Source organism: Zeugodacus cucurbitae, chromosome 5 (genome assembly GCF_028554725.1).
Source record: "Zeugodacus cucurbitae isolate PBARC_wt_2022May chromosome 5, idZeuCucr1.2, whole genome shotgun sequence".
In the NCBI taxonomy this organism is placed as follows: Eukaryota; Metazoa; Arthropoda; class Insecta; order Diptera; family Tephritidae; genus Zeugodacus; species Zeugodacus cucurbitae.
Genome location: NC_071670.1, coordinates 32,427,411 through 32,445,298, shown reverse-complemented (window position 1 = coordinate 32,445,298; position 17,888 = coordinate 32,427,411). Strand labels below are relative to the sequence as shown.

The following is a 17,888-nucleotide window of genomic DNA, read 5'->3' as shown; positions in this document are numbered from 1 at the left end:
TTGTTGTGACCATCAGGATCAGGAAATGAAGTCGACTGTGGGATATAATTTCTTTAATTTGGTAATTTTTAAAAACTACGACGATAGAACTCCTATATACAAATCGTATCCAGTATAAACCATAACTTAAAGATATAACTATGCAAATATTTCGATGTTTACGAATTAAAATTTATTATTTAGAAGAAATATTATATTTCCGAAGAGATAATGGGTTATCAAGCTATACTATACTATAATTTTACCTTGCTTGTATACTCAATACTTACTTAAACCAATATGGTATACTTATGTATATCAATAAGAAAATAAAGGTAGATATCCATGTATAGATGAATATGAGACTATATTAATAACATAAAGAAAATGCTTGACTTTAACAGATTGTTTCATTACACTATAGCTTAAAAGCGTTAGTATTCATAATTATTAATATACTGTTTGAGGGTTTTTGAGCTTAAAAAAGGAGATGTCTATACAAGCATGTAAGCCTCGACAATGAGCCATAGGACATAACGTATCCTAAGCTTGATCTTCCTTCATATAACAATGTTCCTTGTAGTTCTATAGGATCTGCATCCATTCGCAATTCAAGCTCTGGGTTTCGAATATGCCCGTTAGCATACCCAGACTTTATGGTATCTACACTAGATATTAAACCTTAGCTTCAGTTACGCCCTTATTTTTAAATAGAACCAATTCCTACAAGTAATACATGTTTGTGGCATAAAATAAACAACGGGATAATGCACTTAAGTTTAGACCAAGTTTTCTACTATTTTGTAAGCGACTAACCATACGCTGCATAAAACAAAAAAAAAAACACAGGGACAGAACAAGAGCAGAATGCCAGCGAAAAAATTGCCAACACTTCATAGACCACAAAACTTCGCGCGCTCGGTTTGACTTATGCAACAACCACTGACCACTGGCGCTGTGTTGCAGCCTGTATGCTCGTCCCATTCACCTTGTTTATGTCCCTGTGGCCATTTGCCGATGCCAACCAGTATGTGTACACTACACAGCCGCATTGCCACAAGTTGGTCGAGCTTATTCTTTACTTCACTATTTTTCATCTCGTACACATATGAATATGCATGGGTGTGTGCATGCAGTTGTGTTTGCTGGAACTGTTGCTACTGTTGTTGCAGCGCTTGTTTATTTTTCATATTTCCCAATTTACTGACCACCATCGCTTCATTTTGCAACGGAAATGAACTGGTTGGCCTTTGGATATTAAATGTGTGGTTTTCGCTGATTCTCAGTTAGAAGGCGTTGGAGCAACTCGCTGGGCTTGCATATGAATGTGTTCACCTTTATGTTTTCCATTTGTTTATGTATTTCGTTGGCAGCTGGCAGAAGATGGGATCTGTTGGGCAGCTGCCCTACCAAATACGCTATCTCAGCAATGGTGATACTCACATATATTTGAATGTTTGTAACTCCCCACATATGTATGTCTATTCGAAAGTGCGACACGGTGCATTTGTATTGCACATATTTTTTAAGTCTTGCGTTGACTCATAAATTTTGTTGCGTCCACAACTGCTTCATCCATGGTGCAAGTTCCGCTCATTTACATATGTATATCCGTTATATATCGCATCACCTACAAGCGTTATCCCCCCTTACAAGCTAAACACAAAATTTAGATATCTATGCATATTAGTATGGACTATATACTCCCTAAATCGTTAGCAGCATGAGGGGAGCAATTGACTTGGGTTATTTCGGCGATTTTGTAGTTTATTTGTCATAACTTCGGGCACTTCAGTCGCAAATAGCGCTGCGAAAGGTGTGTGTACATCATACCCCTGGCTTTACCCCTCTCCCTTCACACACTTCTGGTCTACTGATTGGAGGTGGCGGTAACAAATTTTGCACATAAATCTTTGGGTGTGTATTTGGTAATGTGCAAAATAAAGCAATAATTATGCCTTAGATTTCGTTGGAATGCATGTGATATTGGATATATGTGAGAGCCGGTGTGTGAGGAGGTAAGCTGATAAAACTGTCAAGCACTGGCGTGCGTGAGGAGTGGTTATGAGTGCTTTCGGCTCAATGCTGCAACAGTTGCAAGTTGAACTGTAATAAATTTTGTGGGAATTTGTGCGAGATTAGTTGGTGTGTATCTACTTACATATGTGCACACACAACTAATATACCCATGAACAATCGAATTAAATAAGCACTAAATTGTGTGTACTCATTTATAAAATATTGATTCATAATCAATATACATATATAAGAAAATATATACGTTATATTAACTTAAATTTAGCTCAAAGAAATCTATGAATATAAGTAACTTCTGTAGTTCAGTATAAATCGGAGTAATGTCATATATTTTTCGTCCCTTCTCAAATCCCCAGCGAAGGTGCATTTTTCTGCTCAGTAAGATCGTATTAAGTCTAAAAAACGCCATTTCCACCAACAACTTGATTACTACGCGTGATATGGGTATCTTATAACGAATAGAAAATCTATACAGAATTTTGTGAATAAAATTTTAGGTATATTAATGTTACCAATGCTTCACAAAACACGCTATATCAATATTTTATGCCCTTGTGCTCTCATAATAAAATTTATTTACATTTTTCAAACTAAAACAAGTTTTCATTTTCATATTAACTTCAACTTCATCATCTGGTCCCTTTACACTATCCATTTCTAGTTATTTACATTTCTTCGCCAAAACTTTTACTTTCCAAGATTTTTTAGTTGAGTCAAACTTTTAAGTTTATAGTTTTTATTTGTATATTTATTTACTTTTTTATTTTTAGTTTTTTAGTTTGCACAAGCAAACCGGTTGCCTCTTTTCGAATGGCTAGTTTCCGTTTACTTCAACTTTATTTGTGTTTTGTTATTCTTCATTGTTACCTTTATTTACATGCACAACTTAGCTTGTTATTTGCTTGAAACATTCAAAAGTTGTAGTTACTTTACTTACTCTATCATTTCTCTACTACAAAATCATTATTTGCACTATTCAGTTAACTATTTTATTTGCAGTTGTTATTGTTATACTTTATTTAGCAAGAGGCATCGTAATAAAATACTGCTTTTAAAAACTGTATACATTTGTAATAAAAACGTTGCTGGGTTTGGTAAAAAGAAAAGAAATTCACTTCAGGCACATGTAGTACAGGGCGTATGCGTAATTATGAACTAATGAAGATCATGTACGTGGCGTATGAGTAATTTATGTTTATTCAGCCGGCATAATTTTTTTGGTTTCAATTCACAGTTTCAATTTCTTTGTTGAATTTTTGGTTAATTCGAGTACTCACTTAGGGGTATGTTTTTCAATAAAAATTAGATAAATATCCGTAAATCGAAGTTTAATAAATTGTTATATTAAATTCTGTATTAACAAGTAAGGAAGAACTAAGTTCGGGTGTAACCGAACATTTTATACTCTCGCTATTTATTTATTTAATTTTATTAATATAGTACACAATTTGACTCACATATTCATCATATTATGGTATATATGGGAACTAGGAGAAGTTATGACTCGATTTCACAAATTTTTAGTACGGAGACATATTATTAAAAGAAAGATATTCCCTCCGAATTTCTTCAAAATATCTGAGAGACTTACCTATATTTTCGGTAAAAAAATTATTAGAAGTACTGGGGTCTTCATGTTGTATATATGGGGCCTTAAAATCATAGGCGATCTCACACTATAAATGCAGTAGTTGTGCAAAGTTCTGTTCCAATATCTTCACTAGCGCTTAACTTATATATTGTAAAGTAAACGATTCAGATCGACTTCAAAGTTCTGGTATATGAGAACTAGGCGTGGTTGTGAACCGATTTGCCCTATTTTCACAACATATCATTTGAATTCCAGGAAAATATTACGAACCGAATTTCATTGAAATTGGTCAAGTAGTTTCGGAGATATGGTTTTTAGCCAATAAGTGGACGGGTCAAACGCCCATTTCAACTTGTGTGTACCAATTTAAGTGCAGCCCTTCTGTAACATCTTTGTAACGAAATTTAAGGTTTCTGGTGCTTTTCCTTAGTGAGTTAAAGCGTTTTTAGTAGTTTTAAACATAACCTTTGTATGGGAGGTGGGCATAGTTATAATCCGTGTTCCTCCATTTTTGGACTGTATAAGGAAGAGCCTAAGGGAAACGACTCTAAAAAGTTTGGTTGATATAGCTTAAGCAGTTTACGAGATATGTACAAAAACCTTAGTGGGGGGCGTGACCACGCCCACTTCCTCAAAAAATTACATCCAAATTTGCCCTTTCCTAAGGCGAACCTTTGTACCAAATTTTATTTTTGAAACTTTATTTATGACTTAGTTACGGCACTTTATAAGTTTTCGGTTTTTATTTTGTGGGCGTGGCAATGGTCCTATTTTGCCCATTTTCGAAAGCAACCCATATAAGGAACATGTGTACCAAGTTTCGTGAAGATATCTCAATTTTTCCTCAAGTTTTCCGTTGCATGGACGGACTTTCGGATTTTGACTCATCTTCGCCTTGATCATTTTGATATATATAACCCTATATCTAATTCGTTTAGTTTTATTACTTACAAACTTCCGTTATGTGAACTAAACTATGTATAATACTCTCTAAGCAACTTTGTTGTGAGATTATAAAAATTAATGACAAAGAAATTATATAATAGAGATTTAATTTGTGATAAGTATTTGTTGCTCACTCTCCTTCAATTGATTAAATTTCAGGTCCTGCATTTTGGGGTTTAATCAACCCAGAGTGGTCACTTTGTAATAAAGGACGTCGACAATCACCTGTAAATTTAGAACCGCAACGCTTACTATTCGATCCAAATCTAAGACCGCTGCATATCGATAAACATAGAGTAAATATCGACGAATTTTTGAATTATATTCTAAATAATAATATTATGATATTTTTCTCTGCCTCCTGCTTCTATTCCTACTTCTTTAGATAAGCGGTTTAATCAGCAATACTGGTCACAGCGTCATTTTCACTGCTGGCAACGAGACTGTTGCGAACTATGATGGCATGCAAACGCCAGTTAACATATCCGGTGGTCCATTATCATATAGATATCGATTTCACGAAATTCATATACACTACGGATTACATGATCAGTTCGGGTCAGAGCATAGTGTGGATGGATATACATTTCCAGCGGAGGTATGTATGGATAATTGTTTTATTAGTATTATGTATTTATGTGTTATGTGGTGTCCACTGTAATGATGCACATATTTCAAAAATTGTTTTATTAGTTTCTAATATACCAGGAAAACAAAGGAAACCGAAGCATCTCGATACTAAAATTAAAATATTATTAAGTTAATGTAATATATAATGGATAGACGTGGCGTATGAGTAACTATGAGAACTGATTTGTTTTAGTATGAAGCCGCAGTAGATTATATTATTAAATTTTACGCCTTCGAACACACTTGGCTCTAACTCAGAGATTAAAATAATCTTATGCAGACTTAATATAAAATATGCGTAAAGTTAATAAATCAGTCTGATATTTAAAAACTTCACTTGCCACTTTGACTGCTTTAAACTTGAACGTTTTTCTATTTTTAACTTAAATATTTAATTGCTTTGAAAATGTACCAGACTTTTAATCTAGCATTCACGTAGACACATAATTTCTAATGCCTCACATACAGGTTGCTGAGCACTTTTCCATACTACTTCCAGGCGCGCTTCAAATTTAAACTGAAGACTGAGAGCCAAAAGTAAGTTAAGTTGAAATATGTGTCACTCAATCTAAAACAAAAATATGCGACAAGAAGCTGGAACAAATAAGACATCAAACACACACACAACCACTTTGTAAGTACACGCATGTCTAAAACTTGTATGCTGTATTAGACGCGTGCAGTGATATGGAAAAATGTAAACATTTCAAAGGTTGTGTCATTTCGCCAAATTCAATTGTTCATTTTATAAACGACATTTGTTTGCTAAGTGACATACAAATACTGTACGTTAGACATGCGTCACATATTTACACAATTCAAACATGCTGCTAGATTTCCAAAAAAAGACAATTCAAAGAGCAAACTCTTAGACACACGCGCTGAGAGTGTGGAGTGGGAGCACTTTCCTTCAAATCCAAATATCTAAATGCTTCTATGCATACATGTCTGCACGAATTCAATGCCAATTCAAACTTGAATTGGTCCTTTGTCGACACTTGCCTGTACGAAAATCATTTTTTGACATTTGCCGCACAAGTGCACTTATCCAAGCGTTTGAGCATGTGTGCCCATCTAAGATTGTGTGTGTGTGTGAGCTTAGTAATGTAAATATGTTCACACATATCCGCTGTCATGTCGCATGCTTATTTCTGTTTTTATAAATCTCTTTTCCCGACTTCTAACAAAATATGCTTACACTCTCGTGCTACCAACGCGCGGTGAAGGCGGTGTCAACGACAGCTGTTGGCGTTAGCTACTCACTGCAAATACCGATTGTCGTCGTGTTTTTTGTTATATAAATACTACTAAATAGGCGTGCTTACTTTCCGGCTGATATGTCTTAACTCTTCTGCTTCGTTTGCTCTCTGCTGCCTTGATTTTTCGCCATTCTTTATTTATTTTTTCGCATATTTACTTAGATAAACGAGCGGAAGCTTACTCATGTTCGAGTTATTGTTGTAAAATTGTTTGAAATATTTGATCAGCTTTAAAGAGACATAAATGCGGATTTGATGGGATTTTAGACCGTGCTTTTGTCACTTTCGTTTTACGCATTTTGGTGGGGATGCCGCATCATGTCCATTTCGCAGTGAATTTCAATATTTGAAGTACTCTTTATCTTAATCAAAGTAAAGGTAGTATACCTGCTGCATAATCTTTGAAGTAATACTAAATTTTAGCACAGAGGATCGCAGTAGAAATTGGCATCTGTAGTTTACGAATTATTTAAAAAGTGTGTGTGATCCAGCTAATTGTACATACCTAAACAGGTGCTAAAGATTTATCATTCACACTGAAACATTTCTTAACACAGTAAGAAAACTAATGAAATAAAGGGTGATTTTTTAAGAGCTTGATAACTTTTTTAAAAAAAAAAACGCATAATCTCATCGGTTCTTTATTTGAAACGTTAGATTGGTTCATGACATTTACTTTTTGAAGATAATTTCATTTAAATGTTGACCGCGGCTGCGTCTTAGGTGGTCCATTCGGAAAGTCCAATTTTGGGCAACTTTTTCGAGCATTTCGGCCGGAATAGCCCGAATTTCTTCGGAAATGTTGTCTTCCAAAGCTGGAATAGTTGCTGGCTTATTTCTGTAGACTTTAGACTTGACGTAGCCCCACAAAAAATAGTCTAAAGGCGTTAAATCGCATGATCTTGGTGGCCAACTTACGGGTCCATTTCTTGAGATGAATTGTTCTCCGAAGTTTTCCCTCAAAATGGCCATAGAATCGCGAGCTGTGTGGCATGTAGCGCCATCTTGTTGAAACCACATGTCAACCAAGTTCAGTTCTTCCATTTTTGGCAACAAAAAGTTTGTTAGCATCGAACGATAGCGATCGCCATTCACCGTAACGTTGCGTCCAACAGCATCTTTGAAAAAATACGGTCCAATGATTCCACCAGCGTACAAACCACACCAAACAGTGCATTTTTCGGGATGCATGGGCAGTTCTTGAACGGCTTCTGGTTGCTCTTCACCCCAAATGCGGCAATTTTGCTTATTTACGTAGCCATTCAACCAGAAATGAGCCTCATCGCTGAACAAAATTTGTCGATAAAAAAGCGGATTTTCTGCCAACTTTTCTAGGGCCCATTCACTGAAAATTCGACGTTGTGGCAGATCGTTCGGCTTCAGTTCTTGCACGAGCTGTATTTTATACGGTTTTACACCAAGATCTTTGCGTAAAATCTTCCATGTGGTCGAATAACACAAACCCAATTGCTGCGAACGGCGACGAATCGACATTTCACGGTCTTCAGCCACACTCTCAGAAACAGACGCAATATTCTCTTCTGTACGCACTGTACGCATTCGTGTGGTTGGTTTAATGTCCAATAAAGTAAACTGAGTGCGAAACTTGGTCACAATCGCATTAATTGTTTGCTCACTTGGTCGATTATGTAGACCATAAATCGGACGTAAAGCGCGAAACACATTTCGAACCGAACACTGATTTTGGTAATAAAATTCAATGATTTGCAAGCGTTGCTCGTTAGTAAGTCTATTCATGATGAAATGTCAAAGCATACTGAGCATCTTTCTCTTTGACACCATGTCTGAAATCCCACGTGATCTGTCAAATACTAATGCATGAAAATCCTAACCTCAAAAAAATCACCCGTTAGGACAATAAAATAGACCACAATAACTAAAAGATCGAAAGTTTTAGTAATCTGTATATCGGGTTGTACAAGTACGAACTTACGAATTACGCCTTATTGCATTACAAAGAAAATATTTCATACTAAACACCTTCTCGGACAGTTTTATGTTTGCTTGAGTCGGTATTTTTTGAGCTCGAGACAGAGATGGACAGGCCAGGGGGCTGATACTATAACAGCCAATCAAGCGCAATTTCGGTTCCGTCGATTTTATTCCGGTAAATTTGAGGTCAATGATGGACCACACTCTAGAAGGCCTATTGTCGAAAATATCGAAATAATCGAAATAGTCCAGTTCAGTCATCATGTCTGCATTGTTTTCATAACCCTGGACCTAAACATTGCACAAAAAAACTGTTTGGAACGAATTTCAATCAGTGAATCGTTGTTAAATCGCAATAAAATCGATAAAATTCTAAAACGGATGGTTCTTGGTGATAACGATAACGTCAAGCGAAAACAATTAAGAGAGGCTAATAGCGGCGAGCCGGCACAAACGGTACCTAAGCCAGGTTTGGTGGGATTGACAGCAAATCACTTAGCCTGAGCTGCTGCCCTAGGGGTAAACTCTTATTTTTCTCAATTTCTTTTGTCTGAAAGAAGAAGAATGTTCCATCAGGAATATGTTAACTGCATATTCATACTCATTCGACAGCTTATTTATGAAGTTTTCATTCATACACCTCATTATTCGGACCAGTATTTTTAGAGTGGCATTATGAAATTATCTTTAAAATGTCAACAAACAAACGGGTAATTCGGATCATTCTAATTATTATAATGCAAGTGGTTAATAAACCTCTGTTAATGCATAGCAAGCAGTTGTTGAGGCATAATGGAATGTATACTTACATCGTAGTTGTTCGTAATATAGTGAGATATGCGTGTCGACCAAAACTCCGATTCCATAAAAATATAAAGAACCGTTGAAGTCAAGCCAACTATGTTACAACTATTTATAACTCGGCCGAAAATAGAAATAATTCTAATATTTTTAGAATATTATTAAGCTAGTACAATGCAGTATCTAGTTTAATGTAATCAATATTCGAAAGAAAAATACTGAAGATATGGTAGAAACGCAGAGTGGAAAAGCTATAAAAATATGCTCACCCAATTTGTAATCGATATCGCATAATTAAATCAATCTGAAAGCCACACCAATACACAAGAAAATTTCCATCGATTATAAGGCTGCCAAGCACAAAGCCATGCATATGGCTGTGTGTAGATATGCAAATGCAGCCACTAATTTAGCCGCAAAATGTATCAACGCACACACATAATAAGGAGTTGGATTTAGGGTCTCATTTAGATTTACAACGAAAATACCACCTGCATGTTTGCCGGTGATTAAATTTGCACGCAACAAACAAGCTAAGCGCACAACCCAACACACGCACACACAACTGGGATCAGTGCTAACTCTATATGGATGTACACGTACGTACGGACTGACTAAAAGCAAAGCGACCACCAGCAAAACCCAAAACCAAATCGACCACCAAAGCAACACCCGCAGCTAGGCAGCGTGCAAAGTCAAAGGAAACCCCAACACAAATGGCGGAGCGTTAGGCAAAGGCAACCGCCGCTAAGGCAACAAAGCAAAGCTAACTAAAAAGCGTAACAAATTGATTCCGAAGCTCAAAGCGAATGCAAAAGTAAACACGCCGTCTCATACCGCCGCTGAAAACACCACTAAGTGAGGCTGCAGCCAAAGCCAAGCCGCACATTCGCATGCTGTCATGCCATGCTTTCAGCCGTCCACCGCCAGTGTTTAATAATCTTATAAGGATTTCATGAGGATTAATTAAAATTGCCAATTAAGAATTCATTAATGCGTACCAAATTACATGTAACAGACACATATAAAACCGCGCCAAAAGCCAATAGTTGGGCCGCAAAATATTTATTTTTTTGTTATTATTTTATTTCATTTATTTGTACTTTTGGGAGCGAAATTGCAACGTCTGGCGGTGGATTAACATTTTATTTGACACATGCCAGCTTTTCCCTTAACAGCACGTATATTACATTTACAAAGCGTTCTCCCTTTTTCGTTGGGGATTTTTTTTTCGTCCCTCTCACCCACGCTTCATTACACAAAATAGTGGCGGTAACTATGATTTCAATTAATGACGCACCTGTGGAATTGCGCGCATCTCTGCAAATATTATTATTACCGACTATAGTCAACCACATTTATTTATGTACTCATTTATGTATTTAGAACTAATAATTAAGCTGATTTACTCGTGCTTTTGGCAAACAAGCAACGCACACTAATTCCATGGAAACACACTTGCGCTTATATTGTATATATTACCAACGTAAGTACACAAATTATTATGCCTATGAGAATTCGAACATAAACAGCAAGTCAATTATTGCTCTCTTCTTATACATATATATATAAACAACTACGAAAGTACTGCTGTGTTCTAATGTTGATAAAGAGTTACAGTACATGAGGCCTGCGCAAAAATTAATCCACTACCATTTACTAAAAAACGTAAAAAAGTGTTTAATATCGTTTCTGTTAGCTAAAAAAAAAGTTAAGCGATCCGCATTGGATTGTTTTCAAACTATAATAAGTGATTATGGTCTTCCTGAATGTGTGTGGTCTTCCAAATATGTTGTTGCGGTTACGAGGAAATTCAAGAAACCAATGAAATACTGGCCACGAAATTAACTTTTTCCATTTTAAAGAAAATATCAGTGGTCATTTTGAGACAATAATTTAAGAACTATTGAAACACAATCTTTGATACTTTGACAATATTCGAAAAAGTAATATAAGACAATGCCCTAATATTTGTGTTTTTGGCGCAATTACTCGATTTTTCTTTTCAACACAAAATTTTGAAATTTTAATTTTATTATGTTATGATACTTAAAAGCTTTGGAGTGTATGCAAAAACATCACAGAAATTTGAAACCTAATCATATTATAGTAAAGATATAAAAGTACACATAATTTTATTAACACACGGATAGTATATCGGAGCTGGCATAAGATTGGTGAAAAGGTGAAAACATTTTATGTTGTATATAAGGGGACTCAGATTCAGTGAATATTTTTCAAAAATTATGGGCTAATCGCAATCAGTCAAATTCCATAACAAAATACCAGCTTGAGGATATAATGAAAATTAATTTTACGCTGTCCTAAATTTAACTAAAAGATGTATAAAAGATGATCTATTTCGAGGTTCCCTACTTTTTTTAAGAAAAAACACATAAAATTTAAATTTAATGTTTATTATCATTTGATGTTCTTTCAATTAATTTTTTAAAATATTATCTCTTTCAAATATAGACTGCGGCTATGTCTCAGATAGTCCATCCGTTGAGTCCAATTTTCGATGACACGTTCGAGTATTTTGACTGTTAACTCGCGAATGACACACCTGATATTTTGCTCCAAAGCCTTAATCGAAACGGGAATGTCCGCATATAATGATGAAATGGCAGCTCTTGAATCTCTTCAGGTTGCTCTTCGTCCCAAATGCGGCAATTGTGCTTGTTTAGATACCCATTGAGGCAGAAATGGGCCTCATCGCTGAATAGAATTTGGCTTGAAAACGTCGGAACTTCTTGGAACTGACTAGAGCAAAGCGATGTCGCTTGGCAAGGTCGGGCGGCTTCAGTTCTTGCACAAGCTGTATTTTGTACGCTTTCAATTTAATATCGAGAGGTAAAATACGCCAAATCGTTCCATACGTCAGTCCGAGTTGCTGCGTACGGCGCCGAATCGACTCTCCACGGTCTTCGTGTATATTCTGTGGTATATTTTTTTCACTGCGTGCTGGAAGTGGTTTATTCGGTCAAATATTATCCAATAATGAATACTGGGTCTCAAGATGGGTGATGGTGTTGTGAATAGTACGATCAGTAGGTCGATTATGTTGACCATAAGTTGAGCGAAGCGTGCGAAACATGTTCTTTACAGAACCTGAATTTTGAATGAAATAAAGTTGAACAATACTGAACAAAAGTACCTCTACTTGGATCACCCAATATAATAAAATTTCTTATCACTGAATTTCATAGCTTTCATATGTATAGAGAATTAATTTAAATTTCAATTTTGCGATATAAATGGATGTTGGGCTTATTTAAAATATATGTCAAGTAATCAAATGATGACATTTAGCTTTAACAATAGCTTAAGAGGAGAACTTTTTCTCATTATATTTTATAAATAATTTTCGTAAAAATATTTTACAAATTTTTGAATGTTTTCTCCTCACTGCTTAAAAATTACAGAATTACGAGGCTATAATTGAGGCCAACCACAAATTGATGTTATACATAATTTGTTAAATAGTCTACACCACATAGCGGTTTTTGTTTGGATCCGCCAATGCTTACATATCTGTTTACAACTTTCTTGCTATATTCATCTCCGTTATTCTGTTTGCTTTTTGCATTTTTGCTTTACATTCCGAACTGATTACTCAAAATATTACCATGTCCCACTTCCTGTCAGCGCAACGCTTAGCTTCCGTCTGCACCAATACTTTTCCACAGATGTACGCATGTGTGTACCCGCATACATACATATATCCATATATGCCTACTGGAAGTGCTTCGTCAGTCTTTCTAAAAGCCATCTCGATTGTCTGTTGCAACTTGCGTGTCAAAGTCGTTAGTCTGCTCGTTTTGTGGTTTACAAAATGACAAATCCTTCAACCGCCAACGGCTTTGTGCTGTGTTGTTTCGCTGTTGCCGCTTTAACTGCGATCTACCACCACTAACAACAACAAACACAGTGCTATTGGTGCAATTGTCACGGTTTGCAACTTGCTGTGCTATCAGATTGCATTTCATTCAACAATACTGCCAACGACACTGTCATTGCAAGCAAATTCATTGCGGCATTCTTACTTCAAACCATTTGCCACACACACACGCACACCCACGCAGTTAAGGCCACACATGAACTAGCTAAGACAAAGCCCGTAAGATATACATATATGTATATGCGAATACATTTGCATTGCGGTTTTGCGGCAACATTGTTGTGTGCCACTGACATACATATGAGTAGAGCCATACATACACACATACAGGGTGTTTCTATGAAGTGTCAAGCTTTCGTAAATCGGGTCGAACGAGCAATGGGCGGGGACGACTGGTATGCGTGTGCGTGAGTTTATGTGTTGGCACCACGATAAATATGTGTATCTGCAGGACGATAGTGGGGTAATTGTGCTTGAACAATTTGCTAACAATTTGCCAAATGTCGGAGAATGAAGCAAAAAGCACAGTGCTCGTATGCAAAGCACTGTGCTCTCGCATCTACTTTCCAAATTTGTAATACCGAACTGGATATCTGAGCTTTCTAACACCTGCAGGTATGCGCGTTCGAATGCTGCAGTTTTCTTATTGCATTGAAGCTGCTATTGATAAATGAATCTAGTACCAGTGTTTCCATTTGTTTACGGACTGGATCGTTACTACAAAAACAACAAGAGACGTTTGTGTTATACATAATTATTATTTAGTAAGTAAGAAGGTAACCGAACACTTTTTACTCTCGCAATTTCCTTATTTAATTTTATTAAGATAACACATAATTTGATTCAAATATTCAGCATCCACTAGAATAAGTGAAATAGTTATATTTACATTCTATATAGTATATGGAAGCTGAGATAATTCCAGGATTATTACACCCTGAACAGGGTATATTATGTTTGTCACGAAGTTTGTAACACCCAGAAGGAAGCGTCGGAGGCCCTATAAAGTATATATATAAATGATCAGTATGTTGAACTGAGTCGATTTAGCCATGTCCGTCCTGTCTGTCCGTCCGTCCGTCTGTCTGTATATATACGAACTAGTTCTTCAGTTTTTAATATATCGTTTTGATTGAATTGAATTTTGCAGATGTTATTTTCTCTTCAAGAAGCTGCTCATTTGTCGGAACTGCCGATATCGGACCACTATGTCATATAGCTGCCATACAAACTGAACGATCGGAATCAATGACTTGTATGGAAAACTTCCGCATTTTACTACATATCTTCACGAAATTTGGCGTGAGTTATTGTTCATAGAAATAATTTAATCTCCGAAAAAAGTATTCAGGTCGGTTCACTATAGCATATAGCTGCCTTACAAACTGAACGATCGAAATCAATGGCTTATATGGAAAACTTCCACATTTTACTACATATCTTCACGAAATTTGGCGTGAGTTATTGTTCATAGAAATAATTTAATCTCCGAAAAAAGTATTCAGGTCGGTTCACTATAGCATATAGCTGCCTTACAAACTGAACGATCGAAATCAATGGCTTGTATGGAAAATTTTCGGATTTGACGGCTAAAAAGAATTAGTAAAATGTTTTTTTTTTTATTTACTTTTTCTTACGTCTTTAGATTTGCATAAACACATAGTTACTAAAAGAAATGCACCTGTGAAGGGTATATTTGCTTCGGTACAGCCGAAGTTAACGTTTTTTCTTGTTTTCAACTATATTTGCCTCCAAGATATATTATATCCAAAATTTGACGTTCACTTAATCACTTCACACATTAACCGACATATGTATACGTTATTAAGCCCGTGAAATTGTTTGAACAATAAAATATTTGGTATATGAGTTATAGTGGAAATGCAAAGTTTTATTCCGATATCTTCAGAAACTTGTTGACCAATATCAATAAAATTTACATTTCTTGATATTTATTTCGAGTGGAAAATGGGCGAAGTTGGTTAAAAATTTTACAATTTCGAATTTATTCTGACTCTTCAATATATCATTGGTTCAGCTTTACATTTCTTGATATTTATTTCGAGTGGAAAATGGGCGAAGTTGGTTAAAATTTTACAATTTCGAATTTATTCTGACTCTTCAATATATAAACCAATGAATAGAGTCAGAATAAATTCGAAATTGTAAAATTGTGAAACAACTTCGCCCATTTTCCACTCGAAATATCAAGGAAATGTAAATTGCATTGAAATTGGTCAACAAGTTTCTGAGATATGATTTTTGGTACACGCCATGCCCATTTTTCATTTTGTATACAAGTCAATAAAATGAAGTGAGTTAACCAATTTTTAGTAACCTAAAATAAGAGGTAATTTCTCTTTCAAGGTATATGATGGGATATTAAAGAGAAATTCTCCGAGTAAGTTTGGTTTATATAGCTTTGATAGTGTGGGAGATATATACATAAAGAAGCAACATCTTGCGAGAGTATAAAAATATCTATGGATCCCAATATTGCTATTTATTATTTTTCAAATAAAAGTTGGCTGTACTCATTGAACTGGAAAGCATTTTTTAGATATAGTTAAAGTCAAAGTTCTCATTTGGTTTGACTTATTTACACATATTTATGGCAAAAAAGGTTTAAACAATCTTCTAACAAAATTGAATCGGGAAATATAATTTATTTCTTCAAACTTTTGTACGATCAAGAACAGCTGTATATACATATCTACTTCAGCTCACAAATTCATATTACACATTTGTGGGTTGAAGACGGAGTTTGCAGAAACACCTGACTGCCTACGTAAAAAACTAAAAAACATAAATCTATTGGCCCAAAAAGAAATCATTACTTCCAAGTTGGTCACTGGATCGGTGTTAATCAATCTGCTGTGACTGACATTCAAAACAGCATAAGCGCATATAAGACACTCGTTAAGTGTTCGCAATGCAGTAAACTTCACCACAAGGCAGTTATAATTCAAAATTCAAACACATTTACGTAGGCACAAGACGTGTACGATTAACTATGTACTTATTTAAGTGCGCTAGTTAAGTCAAACTAGCCGAGCAACTCAGGGGGATATGCACAGATGTAAGTAATTTCGTAAGTGCACACATACTTTGAATATATAAGCTACATCACATATGACATAGATTTACTTAAATCGGGGCAACTAACACTTGCAACACGAGGAGAAATAGCCTGTCATTAATTGACATGTCACTTCAGAAGGAAGTCACTGCTATAAACATTGCACCAAATAGCAGCATCAGTACATACAGCTGTTGCCAAAATATGAGCAGTGAGTATATGTATATTTCTTACATGATTACCTTTGTAATTACTACTTACAACTTGTACGTGTTCACATCTATGCTGTTATATCTGTTTACCATATATCATTTACTCTTTTAAAGAAGAACACGTTTTAAGAAAAAATATTTGGATACTTAAATGATTATCGCAAAATCAAGATTATACTTATTGAACAAAACTCAAATACAGTTTTCACCGTAGTATGACTATTAACATTTTTGTTTGCAAATGATGTGTCTTGGTTTTGAGATAGATATGTATTGAATACTACGATTACGTGATACATGTTGATTACTAAAGGGAACAGCATAATTATAACTGATTGTGTTACTTTATTTGACTACTGCACTTCTGAAGGTAACACGTTCTCCAACCAAATCCATCAATTAGTTAAGGGATGAAATCTTATATGGGTTATTTCAATATTCTGTATACACTTCACAATAGTCATAGTTTCTCATTAATACCTTTCCAGAGTTATATTCACAATTGTATAAGAACTCTTCAACCATCTGTGTAAACGGATACTTTTGTTCCATAATTGTATAACTAAAATTGAATTATATGAACTTACATACATATATGTATGTATTTGCGTATAAAAAAATATTTTATAATGACATTTTGGTACAAATGCCGGCTGCTGTTCCAATCTATGGAATCACTTTTTCAAGAAGGCATCAACGGTTGGTACGTTCAAAGTCACTTTCTCCACGCTGACTGAACGGAAGGCTTCGAAACTAACTTCGTTGTTTTTGGATTAAAGACAAAAGATTATTTTACGAATCATTACAACAAACTTTGGTTTATGTTTTTTTTTTGTGATCTCAAAAATCATATCAAATGATCTGAAGTTTTTGTTTTGTTTAAAGTCTCAAAACATAAGCTTGGCAACGAATTATGAACCAGATTGGACTCCCACCGATTTAATATATGGGATCGATAGTAAGGATTCTGGTATGGTTCGCCAATAGCGAAATCTACAGCCATATGAATCGCAACTTTTCTATAAAACAATAATAACAAAACAATTATATTAGAGAACTCATTATATAAGGGGAATATGATTTCACGACTTTAAGTTCAAGTTCTACGTTCTAAAGTTAATAATAAACACAAACTAAAACACATTCATATTTATATGTTCATATTCTGATATTCTTCTTCCGACTGTGTAGAAAACATACTACCGGAGTAAATTTTTTAAACCGTTTTAAAACTTGTCACAGTTCTCAAAAACCTTTAATAACTCAACGTGGGTCTAAAATTCATAAGAAGCTAATTTCAATGGCTAAATAATATTCTTAGCAGTTATTGAAACGTGAAAGGTTTTTAATACAGAGCTCAGTATGCTACTTTTTTGATCGCAAGTGTCTGATTGTCTGGCATTTGTATTTAGATATAACAATTATATAGATAGATATCTATCTATCTGTATATAATGACTAATTTGTTATTGTTATTGTACATAGCTTTCTTGCATGCATT

The 17,888-nt window shown here is 35.1% G+C and overlaps 1 protein-coding gene across 1 annotated transcript in view; it reads left to right on the top strand.

The window, feature by feature from the left end:
* LOC105213949 (carbonic anhydrase-related protein 10) overlaps positions 1–17,888 on the top strand; it is a 96,951-nt gene that overhangs the window by 57,491 nt on the left and 21,572 nt on the right. The window contains exons 3-4 of the mRNA XM_054231309.1: positions 4,712–4,848; positions 4,938–5,150. Coding sequence (XP_054087284.1) covers positions 4,712–4,848; positions 4,938–5,150 — 350 coding nt within the window. The remainder of the gene's footprint in view (positions 1–4,711; positions 4,849–4,937; positions 5,151–17,888) is intronic.